Here is a 16280-nt window from a genome sequence, read left to right on the forward strand (position 1 = left end):
ACAAATGGGGGCCTATGGGCCGGACTTGGCCTCCAGAGGTGTTTCGTTTGGTCTGCAGAGTGAATTAATTGCAAATCTTTAAAAATGGAAGATTCAACATAAAAGTTTTAGGCTTCTGGCTGGAGACTGGACCTGCATTTCTCTAGGCCCCAGTGTTGGTCAGAGTGGGTTGTGAGAGCTCCATTCAGAAGGGGCTATGCTCCCCCGGCCGTCCAGCCACCTTCCTCCCCACTTCTTGCTTTACTTATTTATGCCACCTGCCTGGCCCCTGTAGGCATTGGATTCAGAGCAACCCTCTCATTGTTGATGGTGACCCTCTGGATGCTGGCACATGTGGGTAAACTCTGCCTCCTTGCACACATGTGAGCTGGCTAACGTCACTGATGAAATCTGTGTCCACCATGTTACAGGGGACTGAACACTTACGTGCGACGTCTCATTTAACTGTCAAACTACCTCTAGAAACTCGGTCTTGTTATTCATCCTTATTTTCTGATAAGGAAACCGAGACTCTGAGTGGTTCAGTCCCTTTGCCTCAGGTCAGCTAGGTAGGGGCAGAGCCAGGCCAGGGAGCCAGCTCTGCCTCTCATGCTCTTTCCACAGCTTCACATGTTTTCTGCCTCAGTTTCCCCATTTCTAAGCTTTTTTCCCCCTTTTCTGTCCTGGGTTGCTGACCTAAGAGTGTAGAGTTGGATATGATTGTCCTTGGCCTTATGCCATGGGTGAGGGCAGGATGGGAGTGGGAGGTGAGGGAAGGGTGGCCGGAGGAGTGGGGAGGCAATGGGAGGGCAGAGGATGAGGCAGAGGTGGGGTTTATGCATCTGATTCCCAAGAGAACCCCAAGTGAATTCCCCAGACCTTTAAACACGGCTCCTCTAGGATTGCAATGAAGCTGGCGGTCTGGAATGGTCTTCTTGCTCCTCTCTCAGGATGTGTGTTGAGCTTTTGGGACTGGCTTTCCAAGTATCCGCCCGCTGCTTCTGGCTCCCCAGTGGACCAGACGGTCGTATAATGCTTTGAAGAAGTTCATCCTAAGCTAGTGTTAGAGGAGAATCCTTGGTGCCTGAACTTGAGTGGGTGATGGGGGAAAATATTATGGGCAGGGAACAGGTGAGCTGTGTGTCTTCCTGCCTCTGAGAAATGGGAAGATCTAAAGATGTGAGCAAGGGAATTACTGATATCGTATCTGTTCCTTGAACTTCTGTCTTTTCCCCAAATGGAGGAACTCTGGGCCTTCTTTGTCCCCAGATCAGTGACCTCCAAGAACTGAGGATGGTGAATGTCAGGACCTGGAGATGAGCCCTGCATATTGGGCCGTCCCCAAAAGAAAGGAGGCTGGCCGTGCCAACAACATTCCCTGGGCTTACCTGGGACAATTACATTCCAGTTCCTGGTGGTCCTGTTGCAAATGGTGGCTTTGAAATAGCCGCTGTTGATCTGTCTGCCCCTCTAGGTGAATTACAAGAAAGGCTTTGAACACACAAAGGCGCAGTTCCATCTGCCGTTGGACATGGTCACCCTTGTGCATGCCAAGAAGGCTCAGACCCTGGCCAGCGACCAGGACTACAAACATCCGCTGCCCCAGTACACTTCCTTGGCAGAGGACCTGAGGCTGAGCTGTGCCAAGAAAGCTCACAAACTGCAGAGCGAGGTAAGGAGACGCAGCCTCTCTCGGGGCTCTTCTCCTATCCGGTTTGACCACCAGGCAATGACCTGCAAGCCCCTGCTGGCTCAGGGAAGCCTCTGGGGATGAGGAATCCTGTACCTGGGTCTTGTTTTGGAACACGGCCAGAGAGCTCCTGCTCAGCCCTTCAGCGCAATTACACACATCTAACAGTAACCACCATGTATCAAGTATTTTTGCTGAATTTTAAGCTTTGTGTTTATGCATTATCTCATTTAATCCTCACAATAACCCTGTATTGATAGTCTTTATCCCCATTTTACAGAGAAATTTCAGTGAGTCACAAAGAAAGTAAATACCTTTCCCAAGGTCACACAACTATGCGTGAGAAATGGGAGTGCTGGGATTTGAATTTAAGGTTCAAATGACAAAATGCCCTCAAAGTTCATGGCTTTGCATGTTTAAGATTTGCCAATGGCATCGCCTCTGGCCTCCACTTGGATGGAGGATTCCTCTTTGCGCTTCATACATCCCTGTGCTACCTATCCATCTGCTGAAGTGGCCTAAGATCTGCTGGGAGAGGCTGCTCAGAGCCTGTCGGAACTGACCTATTTCAGGGAGAGGAGGGTGTCAAGGGGATGGGTGGGAAATCAGGCCCCTGGAGACCCTTCCTGAGTCCTTACCAGGAGGCGTCACGCTCCTCTAACGCGCATTTCTAACTCAAGATGCCTGTTTTCTGAAGCAGGCAGGCTCAGGAGGCCAGGAAGCGTTGGAGGATTTTCTGCTTCCCAAGGAGATACAGGATGTTCTCCCCAACAGGCAGTAGCATCCTGTTTGGTACTCACCTCATTTCCCAGCTTGCTAGGTTTCCCTGCTATGACATTTGCAGGTAATGGGCCTGTGTAGGAAAATAAAACGCTGCACAGAACCTCTCTCCCAGTTTGGCAGTGCCTGCGAGCTGAGCGGTGCTCAGATCTGGGTATCTGTCGTCTGGGCGGATTTCACGCCTGTGTACAGCGTTTACTGAATGACACAAACTGTCAGGAACCTGAGAGCAGCTGCAGGAATGAGGGAGCTGCCATGCTTATCTAGGGGGCCTGTTTGTCACTTGAGCAGAGCCCTGGCTTGCCCTGTCTCTGGTTGTGATGGCAACTGGAAGGCAACACACCCAGGGGGTGCTGTGCTGCCTGAAGGGGAGTGAATTTGGGAACTCTTTAAACTGTCAGCCCCCATCACTCAGGTACACAGGCTCATTCCCACCCGCACAGACTCAGACAGGCCTTTGCCAGATTATTTTGGATTCATTTGTTAGTCCTTTCTTACCCCATGATTAATTGATGCCACTCGCTGCTGCTGGGTTTGTTTAGAAGACCCGTTAGACCTGTTTCCACATTTACTCCAAGACAACTGACTTTCTAACCACAATCCGCTCCAGCGTTTATTTTTTGATAGCCCACATTAAAATAAAAACTGTCTAGCATCCCTGTAACAGCGACTCGAGACAAGTGACAGCAGAATTATTTTCTTTTGACCTACGTTGCTTTCCTCCTGGTGAGCATTTACTAAGAAGCATTTGGCTGAGGATGATGTATCTGGAGGGATAGGTTTAGCCTTGAGTTCTAATTATGACACTATCAAATGATATGTCATGAGACCTCTGGTTTGTCTTTGCTTCCTTTTTTGGAGAGTTTGGCTTTTCTGATTCTTTGTATTGCTCCTTGCAGAATTTGTACCGGTCAGACCTGAACTTCATGCGAGGCGTCGCCTGTGTCATTCCAGGCACATTGGAGATTGAAGGGAGGAAGAAAGCGTCTGAACTCATCAGCGAGGTAACCAGAGATCCTGGTGACAGGTGTCCAGTGCATGTCCATGGCAGAGGCTGTCCCACAACAATCAGTTTGTTCTTACTGCTCAAGCCTGCAGGCAGTTACGCTGTTAGCGGTAACTCACTGCCTAACCTCTGGGCTGGCCTCTGTTCTTGCTGGCTTCTCCATTCAGACTGGATGCCATTTATGACAGCTTTGAGACTATTGAGTCAGTTCCTCTATTAGCACATAAGAGGGCCCATGAGATGTACTTTCCCCAAGTCCCTTTGAAGAGTGGCTCTGTGGTACAATGCAAATAAATCAGGCTTTAAAGACCAGCAGATACAGATTGAGATTTCCAGGCCAGCACTCATGTGCTGTGTGACCTCAAGCCAGTGACCTGCCCTCTCTGAGCCTCAGCTTCTTAATTAATCAAATGGGTATACTCGTACCTCCCTGGTTTAGTTTTTGCAAGGATTAGCACTAATCTAAGCACTGTGCTTTCCTGGCAGCTGTATATGAAAAGGTTCCTATAAGCTTGGTGATAATTTCTTGGTAGAAATATAGAAGTCTTAGAATTCTAAGCTTTCGGAACTCCTGGGGAACGTTACTTACCCCTGAGAGGGTGATGGAACTTTCATTCATGGTAGATGCAAGGAGAGGAGGGCATAATGGAAGGTACTGGAAGTAAAAGGTGTTTGGTAGCTGGACTGAGTCCTCAGATGGGCTTATGGTTTGCTTATGGTGGGAGTTTAGATTTACCTTTGTGCTTTGCTTTTCCAATGAAATCTCTAAAGCAAGTGGCTTCTAAACCTCGTGGCACATCAGAACCCCTTTTGGAACTTAAAAAAATACATAAGACTGAGTTCAATTGACTGTTTACTGAATCCCAGTCTCCCAGGGTGGGTGCCAGCATGTGTATTTTTTTAAGCTGCATAGTTGTTTGTGGTGCACCATCAAGGCAGAGGAGCACTGGATCTCTGGTGAGCAAAGATCAGGAGCAAATCACGATTTTAAATGGTCATGTTCATGTTCACATTCATGGCAAAGGATTAGATCTCCCATTGAGAAGTATCTGATTGATTCCATTCTGTCTTCCTCTCTGCCTCCTCATCCCTGTGAGTTCTGGGGTCACAAGAGCAAGTGACAAGCTAGATTTCAGAGTGACAGACTAGTGGCCTTTGCAAAATGAGCCTTTACAGATAATACTTAGAGAACTGGTTCTTCTGTTTTTATACCTTACTGGGTCTTCTTCTTCTCTTCTTCTGCGTGTATTCAGAGTAAATATCGGCAGCATCCTCATTCATTCAAGTACACAGCTGTGACAGACACTCCCAACCTCCTTCATGCAAAATTCAGCAACGAGATTACTAATGAGGTAAAATCTGCTGGCTTTGGAATGGGCCTTTTGAAAAAACTGCAAGATTGCTAAAAAAAAAAAAAATGTGTGAATGTGTGTGTAGAGAGGGTGGGGAAGGAGCTTGGGTATTTGCATGGAGGTTTAGAAAAACAAGAACATCATTATACGGAGCCTACACATTTTCTAGAGGGAAAGAAGGCCCAGTTGGAAATCTGGTTTAGTCTGTAGTCTTGCTCCCCAAGTGCAGCCACAGAAGCTATGTTAGCATCTCCTGGGAGCAGATTGGCAGTGCCCAACCTCAGATCTACTGAATCCCAATCGTTATTTAACAAGATCTACAGATGAGTCTTTTTCACATTAAAGTCTGAGGAGTACTGGTCTATAATGCATTTGTTCTGTCTATGCAAATTTTGGCTAACCAATTTTCTATTGCCATTCTGATGATCATTACAAGGAGGATTTGTGGTTATCCAAGGACAATTACATACTCAGGTGTTTGTCAGGCTTTTCAATCCTGTACCTGCTTTTCTTCTGACTGTTTACCCAGTTCACGCTTTAATATATCCAGCAGAGGGGAGGTGCAGGGGAGGGAATCTCATTCCATAAAAATCGTCATTCTCGTCCTATGAATTTTACATCTTCTTAGTGCCTCTCTTACAGGTTTGAAATAAGTGAGCTTGGCAGAGAATTAAATCTTGAATTATCTTTAGTTTTTAAGATTTTCCTCTTTACTCTAACTTTTAGAAGACAGTTGAGATTTGGCTGTTTATACTATTAGTTTTCACTCATGCCAAGTCAAAAAGTAAGAAGTGGCAGCTTGGGTTATGAAAGTCCAAAGGGATAGAATTCATGCTCTTGTATAGTGACAGGAGCAATTTTAAATTCCTCTTTAACCTTTCTTGACTACTTTGTGAGCTGGGTGCTGCGGGGTAACAATGCTTTTTATGACCTCTGACCTTGGAAAATTCAACAACCGCAGACTCATTTCTGATCATGAGAATGGACGTGTTTGTACTGGGTGAGGCCATCCTGAGCAGCACTGGTGTGAATTTGCCAGTGGAAAGGACCCCAGGGCTTTAGTAAAGGATGCAGACCAGAGATTTTCCTAAATTTCCCGGGTCTTAGTGTTATCTTTGTGCTGTGTCCTCGAGGAAAAAGTCCACAATGGAAAGAACCTCAATAGTATTCTCAAATTTATTTTTCATTCCTTTGCCTATTATTCAGCAAAGTACATTTCAATTCCTCACATATTCCTTTATGTCACTTAATTTGACTCATGAAAGACTGTCTTTATTGAAAGAAACATCTTCTCTAAGACTGAAGGTTTATCCATGACACAACGAACAGCCTTTTACTATCATGTTTCCCCAGATGCAAATGAGGGACTTCCAGCACTGTGGAAATACACAGCACTCATCTTCTTGCTACATAAATATATATATATTTTTTCTTTTTCGCCCAGCGTCTCTATAAAGCAGCTGGAGAGGATGCAAGACACCAATACACAATGACTCTGGGCCTGCCCGAGTTCATCCGAGCAAAAGCGAACGCAGCCAATCTGAGTGACGTAAGCCTTTGTTTCTGCTTAAGTTCAAGCGTGCTCCAAAGCCATGTCTCTCTGCATCTGTGAAGTGATCTAACAGTGACCTTTCTGGCCTTCAGAGAAACTTTTACAAATGTGTATTTTTTTAGATGCCCATGTTAAATATACCTTCTTACAACTGTGAGTACATATGTGTACTCAGAGCCTACTACAGGGTGTGTGTGAATGAGATTTTCTCCACCAAATAGAAATCAGTTCTGGAACACTATGATGCAAATGAAAGGGGTAACCTTTGTTCATTGATCCATATGATTTTTTTAAAGGAAATTTACATGTGTTCCCACTTTAGGCAAAATACAAGGAATCTTGGCATAATCTTCGTGCTCAAGGGTATAAGCTGACAATAGAGGCTCTCCCCTTCCAGGCTGCCCGGGCCTCTGGAGATATAGCCAGTGATGTGAGTTGAATGCTATGACCTTCCGTCTTGCTTAATTTCTGTTAACTTCATGTAAAACAATGTCTATGGCTGGTTTTCCCGAATTAAAGCAAATCTATAACCATGTGAGACAGGATGTCACCTGCAGAATATATTAGTTATGAATGAGATTCTTTGGCGGAGGTTGGGAAAGAAAGGCTCCGTTAATCAGAAGCTAAATTCAGGCATAGGTCTCCAGCAGGAAGATTACAATGTATTTCTAATTGCAACATCTAGGCAATGGTTTCCCCATAATGCATGAACTGCCTGTTTTCTAACCGCACCCAGAATCAGGAGAACTCGCGCTAGAAATAACGATGCAGCTGGAACGCAGCTCTCTCTTGGCTCTCTGTAGTTTCATGCGTTGGTGTCAGGATTTGCCAGCTGTGTTTCAGCCACTCTGTTGATAACGTCCGTAGCTTTGGGACATGAAGGTGACTTTTTCTTTCCCACAAACAAATCACAGAGAATGTGGACTTCAAATAAATGGATCCTGTCTTCTGGGTTTAATGTTTTGCCAAGTGCTAATGGATAAAGCACAAGTTTCTCTTTTACCCTTTTTGATAAATTCCTTTTGGCCATAGGACACGTAAGGGGAGTGGGGCCTTTGCTTTGGTTCTGAGGATCTGATTTTAATTAGATGGGAAAAATAGAGCGACGTTTTAATTGTTCATCCCCCAGGGAGGAAGGCACGCTCTGAGGCCAACCCCTCTGTGGTTTTTCTTATAATCATCCCCTCCTAGCATAAGAACAGGTGATTTTTCTAGGGTCTGCAATGAAAATGCACAGATGGAATTTGACTGGCGGGTCTTCCCTTCCAGTTTCTCTACAGACATGACTTTGTGAAGGAGCGAGGGAAGCTCATTGGGGTCCAGAGTGTAAGTGACGACCCCCGGCTCCAGCACTGCCGGCGGATGGGCCAGCTGCAAAGCGAACATCAGTACAAGAGGGAGGCGGCCAGCAGCCAAGCCCAGTGCCACCTACCCATGGACATGGTGCACCTGGTCCACGCCAGGAAGGCCCAGGCCCTGGCCAGTGACTACGACTACAGGACACAGTGCCACGAGTTCACGGCGCTGCCCGAGGACCTGAAGATGGCCTGGGCCAAGAAAGCCCACGCCCTGCAGAGTGAGGTAGGGGGCTTTGTGGAAGGCAAACCAGCCCCGACCTTCCTCCTCCCACCAAGCCTGGGCATAAATCTCTGTTCTTCCTTAGCCTTCTGTACCCTCCCCTCCCTACCCACCCCTCAAACGATGACTTGCGCAGTTTATGTCATCTAGACTGGAAACACTCATCCAATCATTCAACAAATATTTACTGAGCACCTACTATGTGCCAGGCACCATGCTAGGCCCTGGGAATACAGCAGTCAACAAAAGAGCCAAAAACAACTATACTCATGAAACTTCCATTATACTGGAGGGAGATAAACCGTGATAAATAAGTAAAATATATAGTATGGCAAGTGGGGATACATGCTATGGAGACTAATAGAGCAGGGAAATGAGGTAGGAGCGAGTGTGTGTGTGTGCGGCATGCATGTGTGTACATGCACACGTGCCATTTAACATAGGGCGCATGGGGAGTTCTCATTGAAAAGGTGACATTTGAGCAAAAGCCTAAGGGAAAAGAGAGAAGCAGATAGAGCAGTCCAGGCAAGTAGAATAGCAAGTTGAAAGGCCAAGGCCCTTAGCAGGAGCAGCCATGGCATGTTTGAGGCCAGACTGAAGCAAGTGAGTGAGTGAGTGTGTTGGGGGGTGTCACAGGGGACGTGGTCAGAGAGAGAACAGGGTCTGGGCTGTGCACAGTAAGGATGGAGGTGATGATACGACAAGAGTAATATAACCGGGACTGACACTCACCTTTGCTTGTATCCTCGCTGCAGCGCTCTGAGGTGGGAACAGCTGTTACTCCTATTTTAGGGACGAGGTCACATGGGAGGTGCAGAGGCAGGGCTGGCTCCAGAACCCACACTCTTACCCATCCTGCTGTCCTGGAGGCGGCTCAGAGCAGGGGAGGCACACCCCTCGTAGTGCAGGTGTAGACCCTGAGGCCCACAAAGGGGAGGGCCCGCCCCCAGCAAGGACACCAGGCGGGAGCCCCAGCCCCGCCCACGTCATGGGGGAGGTTCTGGAGCCAGACTCCTGGGATTCAAATCCCAGCTTTTCCATTGGCTGGGTGAACTTGGACTAGTCCACACCCTTCCCAAGCCTCAGACTTGGTAACGATGATGTGGGACATGGGACGGATTGTGGTGCACAGTGAGGCAGGACGCATGGTGTAGCAGGCACCGTGCCTCACATGGTCTCTCTAGGCCCCGCAGCAACCCCAGGAGGAAGGTGCTCTCATTTTAGAACATAACCTAGCGTCTATGGCAGAGTTTCTCCCCTTCTGCACCCTTGACATTTTAGGCAGGGTAGTTCCTTGTTGTGAGAGCCTGTCCCGAACGTTGCAGGATATGTAGCAACACCCCTGGTCTCTATCCTCTCGGTGTCCATAGCACCCCCCAGTGTGACAACCAAAAATGCCTTCAGATGTTGCCAAATGTCCCTCGGGGAAAAAAATTACACCAGGCTGAATCTAGTTCTCAGTTGAGAACTGGTTTATATGAAGCACTTAGCACGATGGCTTGTCCATAGAAACTCTAGATTAAGTATTAGCTGTTGGAATACGTTTCCTGCACCAACCCTCCCAATTCTGGTTGCCCTCAGGGCAATGACTACTTTTAGTTTAATTATATATGGCGATAAGTGAAGTATTATAAACCCATGATTGATTGTTAATTATCATAACAATGATTTTATTATTTAAAAATTTAATTATCATTTAATTATTAACCATGATTTGTTAGAACTACAATATCACATCAAGTAGAGTAGAGTAGGGTGAGTTCGTCAGAGCCCCACATTAGGGGTTTAGTTGCTGAACTTAGTGCCAGCCCAAGTTCCACCTGCAAAGTCCCGCCACTCGCTGGACGGTGACTCTGAGGCCTCCCCAGGAACAGGTCACAGCAGGACGCTCTGGTGCCCAACCAGGGACCCTCTTGTCAATGGTCTATTTTCTTGGGAGAAGAGAAACCTTCTGGGATAAGACAGAGCCCTGAGGAAGATACAGAGGCCACCTGGGAGGGGTAAAGGAGGTAGAGGTGGGAGTCAGATGTGGGTAGGAAGCTCAGCTTTGTCCCTTACTGCCTGAGTGATCAATTCACTTTCTGGGCCTCCATCTCTCAGTCGGAAAAGCAAAGAGGTTCGATTTCATCCCTGATCTCAGACTTTTGAAATTCACGGGAAAATGTTTTTTTTAAATGGTGGGATCAACATAATGTCAGATTTTATTTTACTAAGTGACAAAAAAGAAAAAAACTAACCACCACCTCAAGCCACCATTTATGTCAGTTATTTCTGAAAAGAAAGGAGATTTTAACACTAAAAAAAGTAGAGAGAACATAATCTAAAAAGGAGAGTCCTTTTCGAGAAACTGGAGTTGGCGATCTTCTACTGACATTTTAAAAGCAGGATATGTCTTAAAATCTTTGAATGCTAAGAAGTTATTGCTTACATTTTAAATTCCCATATACTGTATACATTGTTTTTAAAAAATGAACTGGTTAATTTGGGAGCCTGGATTTCAATAGACCATGAACAGTAGACCCCAAAATGTTAAGCTGATTCTGAGACCTCAGCTTTATTGCAGCCACAATCAAAAACCCAATTTCACGTGGATATGTTACATAGAAAAGAAAACAAATGCTTGCAGTTCACCTGAGCAGCCCTGGCCTTCAAGCTGCTTCTCCTGCCAAGAGTTGCTCACCTGGAGCTGACTGCCCGCACCCTCAGGCAGTGTCTGTTGGGCCAGGTGCTAGTTCCATCACCTCTAGGTGCTTTCCAAGTCTGATACTCCATTCTCCTCCATGGTCTCACACTGGGACTGCAGGGAGTCCTCAAAGGCACATGCAGGAACTGTAGTAGGGACAGTTTACAGCCATGTGACCTTAGGCAGACTCCTTAAACTCTCTGGGCTTCAGTTTCCTCATCAGAAATAACAGCAACAACAGTAACAGTAGCTAAAATTTACAAGACACTAACCCCAGGCCAGTCATTAGTGTAAATATTTTGTGAAAACTACCTCATGTAATATCTAGGTAGGTATTAGAATTACTCCTATTTATATAGATGGCTTGCCCAAGGCCACAAGCTGGTGGGGAAATGTCATGCTCAAGACCATGCAGTTTAGTAAGAGGCAATGTGGGGCTTCCAGCTCTTGTCTCCTGACTCTTGGGTCAGTCTCTTTGGCTTCTCCAGGTGGCCGGATTATGAACCCAGGTACTTTGGCGCCTGCATCTTACTGACTTCAGGTATGGCTTCACCCACAGCATTGCAGCTGATGGCTCTTCTGAGAGTCTCAACAATCATTTGAAATTGTTTTGGGGGTGAGAATAACCTCTCCTTTGCAGGATGGTATGAGGACTGAATGAAACAGTGGGTCCAAAGCAAACCCCACCCTGCACAAGGTAGTGATTATAGTTTTTCTTATTAACATGAGAAAGATATTCTTTTCCCGGGTACCTCCTGGGTGCAATTGTTTGCATCTTCCTGCTGTGTTAGAGCTCAGGCAGTGAAGGCTGCGACTCCTGCATTTGCAACACGGGGCTCCAAAATGGCGGTGCCAGGAAACTTCACGTGGGAATCAGAAGGTGACTTCCAGACCTTAGGACGTGTGAAGGGAAAGAACAAGGCTGCCATTTGGGGAAGCCAGATTCAGTCGGGCAGCTAGGGATGGTCTCTCATTATCTTAGAATTCTTGAAACCACCTTTGGGTAGCAGATTCTTCTCGACTCCTCTCCCCTCTCCCCCTCTTTTATTGTGGAGTCTGGGGCAGATGTGTTGTTTTTAGGGTCTGCGTGAATAGTCAAAGCTGGGCTGGGAGCTGAGATATCAATAGATGATCCATTTATAAGAGAGTCTGAGGCACAGTCAGATCTTTGAGGAACCTGCATCTTGCTTTCTGACTTACCTGGGATCGTACTGTTCAGCTCAACAAAAGGCAAGTTGAAAGCGCGCTCCCCACTTCATCTCGCTTATGAAAGGAGCAAGGCCCGGCTGTGAAGAGGCCCTGTAGGATTATTCTCTCCAACTTAGAAATTTATCCAATTTTCTCTGTTCTTTATCAGAGTGCAAGGCAAAAGCTTTGCCAGTGTAGACTGAAAGATCGCGGTATAAAAAGCAATCTTACTGACATGGGGTTTTGAAACCTGCTCCCAAGCCTGAGTGATGTCTCCCTTCGCCAGTTGGAAAGCAGAGTCGAATTTGCACAGGGGCATTAACAAGCAGACAGTAGATCAGAAACGGACCCTCTTTGAGGCCAGCTGTGAGGAATGCTGTGAATCCTGAAATGAAAGGAAACTAAAAAAGCCGAGAGGCTGATTTCTGGAGTGATATTTTGCGTTACCGCATAGCTTATATCTAAATTAGAGAAATGCCATCAACTTCATTTAGATCCAAATTTTAGATTTCCTTAGAGAGGCTTTTTTCCACCTTTAAAAATGCCTAATTTCCATAAAGAGGAGAAGCAAAGCATTCAGGCGACTGTCTCATTGCAGGTAACGGTGGGCAGATCAGGGAATGGTAATCACACAGAACGTTTGAGGAGGCTCCTGATCGTGTCTTAAAGCACCATTTATTGTTGTCTCCCAGGAATGAGGCTGTAGCCTAATCTGAGTCCTTAAAATGAGGAAGGACAACAAGGCTTAGCCTATTTTTGCAACATAAGCAAATCATCACAATGATTATGAGGAGGAAGAGGTAAACTGAAGCATGAAAAGATGAAAATGGCTTACTCACTATTAGCTAAGCCCTGTAGTCACTAACTCGGACCTCCTCTGCTCCCACTACCACAAGAGCAAACATCTAACTTAAAGGGTGGCTCTTGTCCCTCCCTGAGCACTCAGGTGTTTTCATGAGAACAGAGGGGTTGTTATGACCTTCACGTAACACAAAGAGAAACTGAGTCACATTTTTGGTAAAGTGGTTTGCTCAGCGCCACCGCAGGTTGGATCCAGAGCTCAAAGCCTTTTATCAGCTGAACAGTGTGTAGAATGTTTTTATTTGGGCAGGCGGTCAATTGCCTCCCTGGCAGAAAGAAACAAAACAATCCCAGCTGATGCTTGGATGTGAGCATGCCTCTCAGCTCTCTCTTTAAGTGATCATTTGCACAGGTTCTTACTTTCTGCTCCAAATCCTGCCAATTCACTGGTGGAGCCTTCTTGTATCTTGTGCGTGATCCATTATTTAATTCCTGGTGGAACACACAAATTCAAACCATTTGACTTGAAGACATGCAGAGTGAGCTTCCAATGGAGATGGTGAAATGTCGTGATGGAGCCTCATTCCAAATGCTGTCACAAATCAAGGATCTTCTTGAAATGCCCTCGTAGTCTTAGGCATTATCTGATAAAAGCCCGTGATGTTCTTTCTGCAGTTGCGCTACAAGTCAGACCTGATCGGCATGAAGGGCGTAGGGTGGCTGGCGCTGAGATCCCCACAGATGGAGAGTGCAAAGAAGGCTGGAGAACTCATCAGCGAGGTACCATCAGCCTGTCCCCTCCAGGACTGACAAGGGCAACCTAGCATCTGCTTTCAGAGAGGGAGCCTGTTTGGGGCGTGGAGCTCCCAAGAGGGCCCCATGGCCACAGGACTCCCAGTGTTTTGTGGGGCCAGTTGCAGCCACATCTCGAAACAGAATGAAATTTCCATCCAGATGAATTCACTGCTGGGGAACTTAATGCATGCTGTATTCGTAAAGTTCTCAACAAACACATTATGTACAGTTATGTTCTAAACTGGCCTGTTATTTTCCTTGAGGGGGGAAGAATTGGCACCCACCCACTGAATTTACTGACAGTGTCCAATGTCCAGGGGTTATCTGATTTCAGGTATTGGAAGGTACACGGGTAGTTACATTAACTGGACTGTCTGCCGTACTGACCACCTGGGGATCCCTGCCCTGGCCTGTCCTTGAGGGTGACACTGCCTTGCTCGGTGTCTTAATAACCGAACGTATTTGGACAGGGTCAGAGCAGAGCCACATGGATGCTAAATCCTGTCCTTTACTGAATTCCTTTGTTGTAAGGGGCCATGGTATTCTGTAGCCTCTTTCTTCAAGAGAGTAAATACCTATAAACTGTTCCTTGTCACAGAGGCAGCTTGGATCTTTTCCATCCTCTCGATTGTTAGGAGCCCAGCAAGGAGGAAGACTTGTTTTCCAACAATGTCAATGGCACGTTTGGTACGAAGGAGGCAGGGTGAAACTGCATCCAGAAAAATGCATGATGTTTGACTGTATTTTGTGGGAATCTTTGTCTTTCTCTTACAGACCAAATACCGTAAAAAACCAGACAGTATCAAGTTCACCACGGTAGTTGACTCCCCAGACCTGGTTCACGCCAAGAACAGCTACATGCACTGCAATGAGGTGGGTCCTTTCTCGTCATTCACCTCAGGTGTGCGCTGCTGCTCAGTGGTCAGTGCCTAAGGACACGGGCTCTGGACAGACGTGGGTGCAAACCTTCTGTCTGCTGCCTGGATGATCTTGGGCCCGTTACCTAATCCCTTATAACCTTGGTTCCTTTATCTGAAGGACATGGCAGGGGGCAGATAATGACAGCAATCATTTCTTAAGATTAATGGAATTAAATAAGGATTAAACAAAATAAAAGCAATTCTTTAGCAAGTACCTGGAACATAGTAAGTCCTCAATAAATGTTCCTTATTATGGTTCAATTCATAATCACAATGATAATAATACCCAGTATTATTGATGAACCTTTACCAAACGCTAGATCAGATGCATCTTACTTGCTGATAGACAGCAATGGGATTAAAAGCTTAATATAACCCAGTTAGAAAAAAACCCAGCTATACTCAAAGCTTCTGTCTGCTTTTCCTCTTTGTGTAATTTAGCCCCATTTCCTCTCACCTGTATCTATTTCAAGGAATAGGAAGTTAAATATTTTTTCCCCTGAAATTGTCAAGGGATTCAATTCTGCACGTACAGTGACAAAACTGTTCCATCCTCACAGAAAGCCCGAATGCCATACTGACCACTTCACGTTTGCAAAGCCCAAATTTAATTTGGGAATGGATCGAAATATTCTAGTTTCATCTCTAAAAATAGTTGAGATGCAAACATTTCCTAAAATTGTTTGCACTTCTTAAATTGCTGCTCTAAAAGTAGCAGTCAAGATAAAATTTGAGTTTTAAAATTGTGTCTTCCTGGGACCGAGGTAGACTATGAAAATTTTAATTTCTCGAACACATATTAAGGCATTTTATAATAAAAAGGACTTATTAGCTATGTGTATTATTATTATCACCATTATTATTAATATTATTACTATTAATGCTAAACAACAAAGGCATTGAGGCTATATCTCATTATTAGTAAAAAGCATGTCCAATGCTCAGTTGCAAAGATTCTCTGAAATATCTATACTTATACTTTGTAAAACACACAGGTATGACTGACTACAATGTTGGTTTGTGGAGCAGATCTTGATGAATATTCTTAATAGGGACTATTTAAAACCAGCCCCCCATCTGACCTTGGCTACAAGGGCACCCTCCATCGAACAGTGGGTTCTGGAGGGATATTCTCCGTGGGCAGGGCTGGGTTCTGCCCCATCCGGTGGGCACTTGGATGGGAGGGGCAAGAAGGAATCAGCTTTTCCCCCTGTGGTTTCAGCAAGTGCAGTTCTGCACTTACCAGGAGCTTGTCTTATCCACAGCGCCTGTATAGGTCAGGGGACGCTGAATCCCTGCACAGATACACCGTGATCCCCGACCACCCCGATTTCGCCCGAGCCCGCCTCAACGCGCTGCATCTGAGTGATGTAAGTGAACCAGTGGTTCATATGCTGTGTGTCTATTTTTGTCAAATTATCTGTGCCCAGCATGGACTTTGTTTGTTTAAAAGTCCTAGGAAGGAGGACTTGGAACAGAAAGAACACTGGACTGAGAGTGAGACAAACTGCGTGTGTGACTTTCAGTCACTTTCCTCACTGGGACTCAGTTTTTTCACCTGTAAAATGGGAAGGAGGCTGAGCTAAATTGATATTCCTTCCAGCTGTAAAATTATGACTCTGGGCATGGCTCCAAAGACCTCAGTTGTGTGCTGAGTAACAATCAGGGGTGGTCCCCCTTACCTGGCGGGTGTAGACACCTGCTCTATTTGTTTCCTGGGCCCTCTCCTCAGCCATTCAGAGGAGCATAACTGTAGAGACGGAGTGGTGCTGTGACAGTTTGGAAAGATGCTGTGATTGGAGTCCATCCTGTCCAAATGCAGCTCGCTCTTTTGTGCATGGGACTGTGGCCTTCAACACTTTAGTTTCCCCTGGATGTGTGCCCTTTGCGTGCATAACCAAGATGCTGTTTCCTAAACCCAGGCTTGTTGTTAGCAGGGGTTGGAGGCCCCTGGTT

The 16280-nt window shown here is 46.0% G+C and overlaps 1 protein-coding gene across 6 annotated transcripts in view; it reads left to right on the forward strand.

The window, feature by feature from the left end:
- LOC123650458 (nebulin related anchoring protein) overlaps positions 1-16280 on the forward strand; it is a 62520-nt gene that overhangs the window by 40090 nt on the left and 6150 nt on the right. For all 6 annotated transcript variants that reach the window (XM_045569373.1, XM_045569372.1, XM_045569377.1 and 3 more), the window contains 9 exons: positions 1454-1651; positions 3349-3453; positions 4709-4807; positions 6252-6356; positions 6682-6789; positions 7629-7940; positions 13285-13389; positions 14179-14277; positions 15590-15694. In XM_045569373.1, coding sequence (XP_045425329.1) covers positions 1454-1651; positions 3349-3453; positions 4709-4807; positions 6252-6356; positions 6682-6789; positions 7629-7940; positions 13285-13389; positions 14179-14277; positions 15590-15694 — 1236 coding nt within the window. The remainder of the gene's footprint in view (positions 1-1453; positions 1652-3348; positions 3454-4708; positions 4808-6251; positions 6357-6681; positions 6790-7628; positions 7941-13284; positions 13390-14178; positions 14278-15589; positions 15695-16280) is intronic.

Source organism: Lemur catta, chromosome 14 (assembly GCF_020740605.2).
Source record: "Lemur catta isolate mLemCat1 chromosome 14, mLemCat1.pri, whole genome shotgun sequence".
Taxonomy (NCBI): Eukaryota; Metazoa; Chordata; class Mammalia; order Primates; family Lemuridae; genus Lemur; species Lemur catta.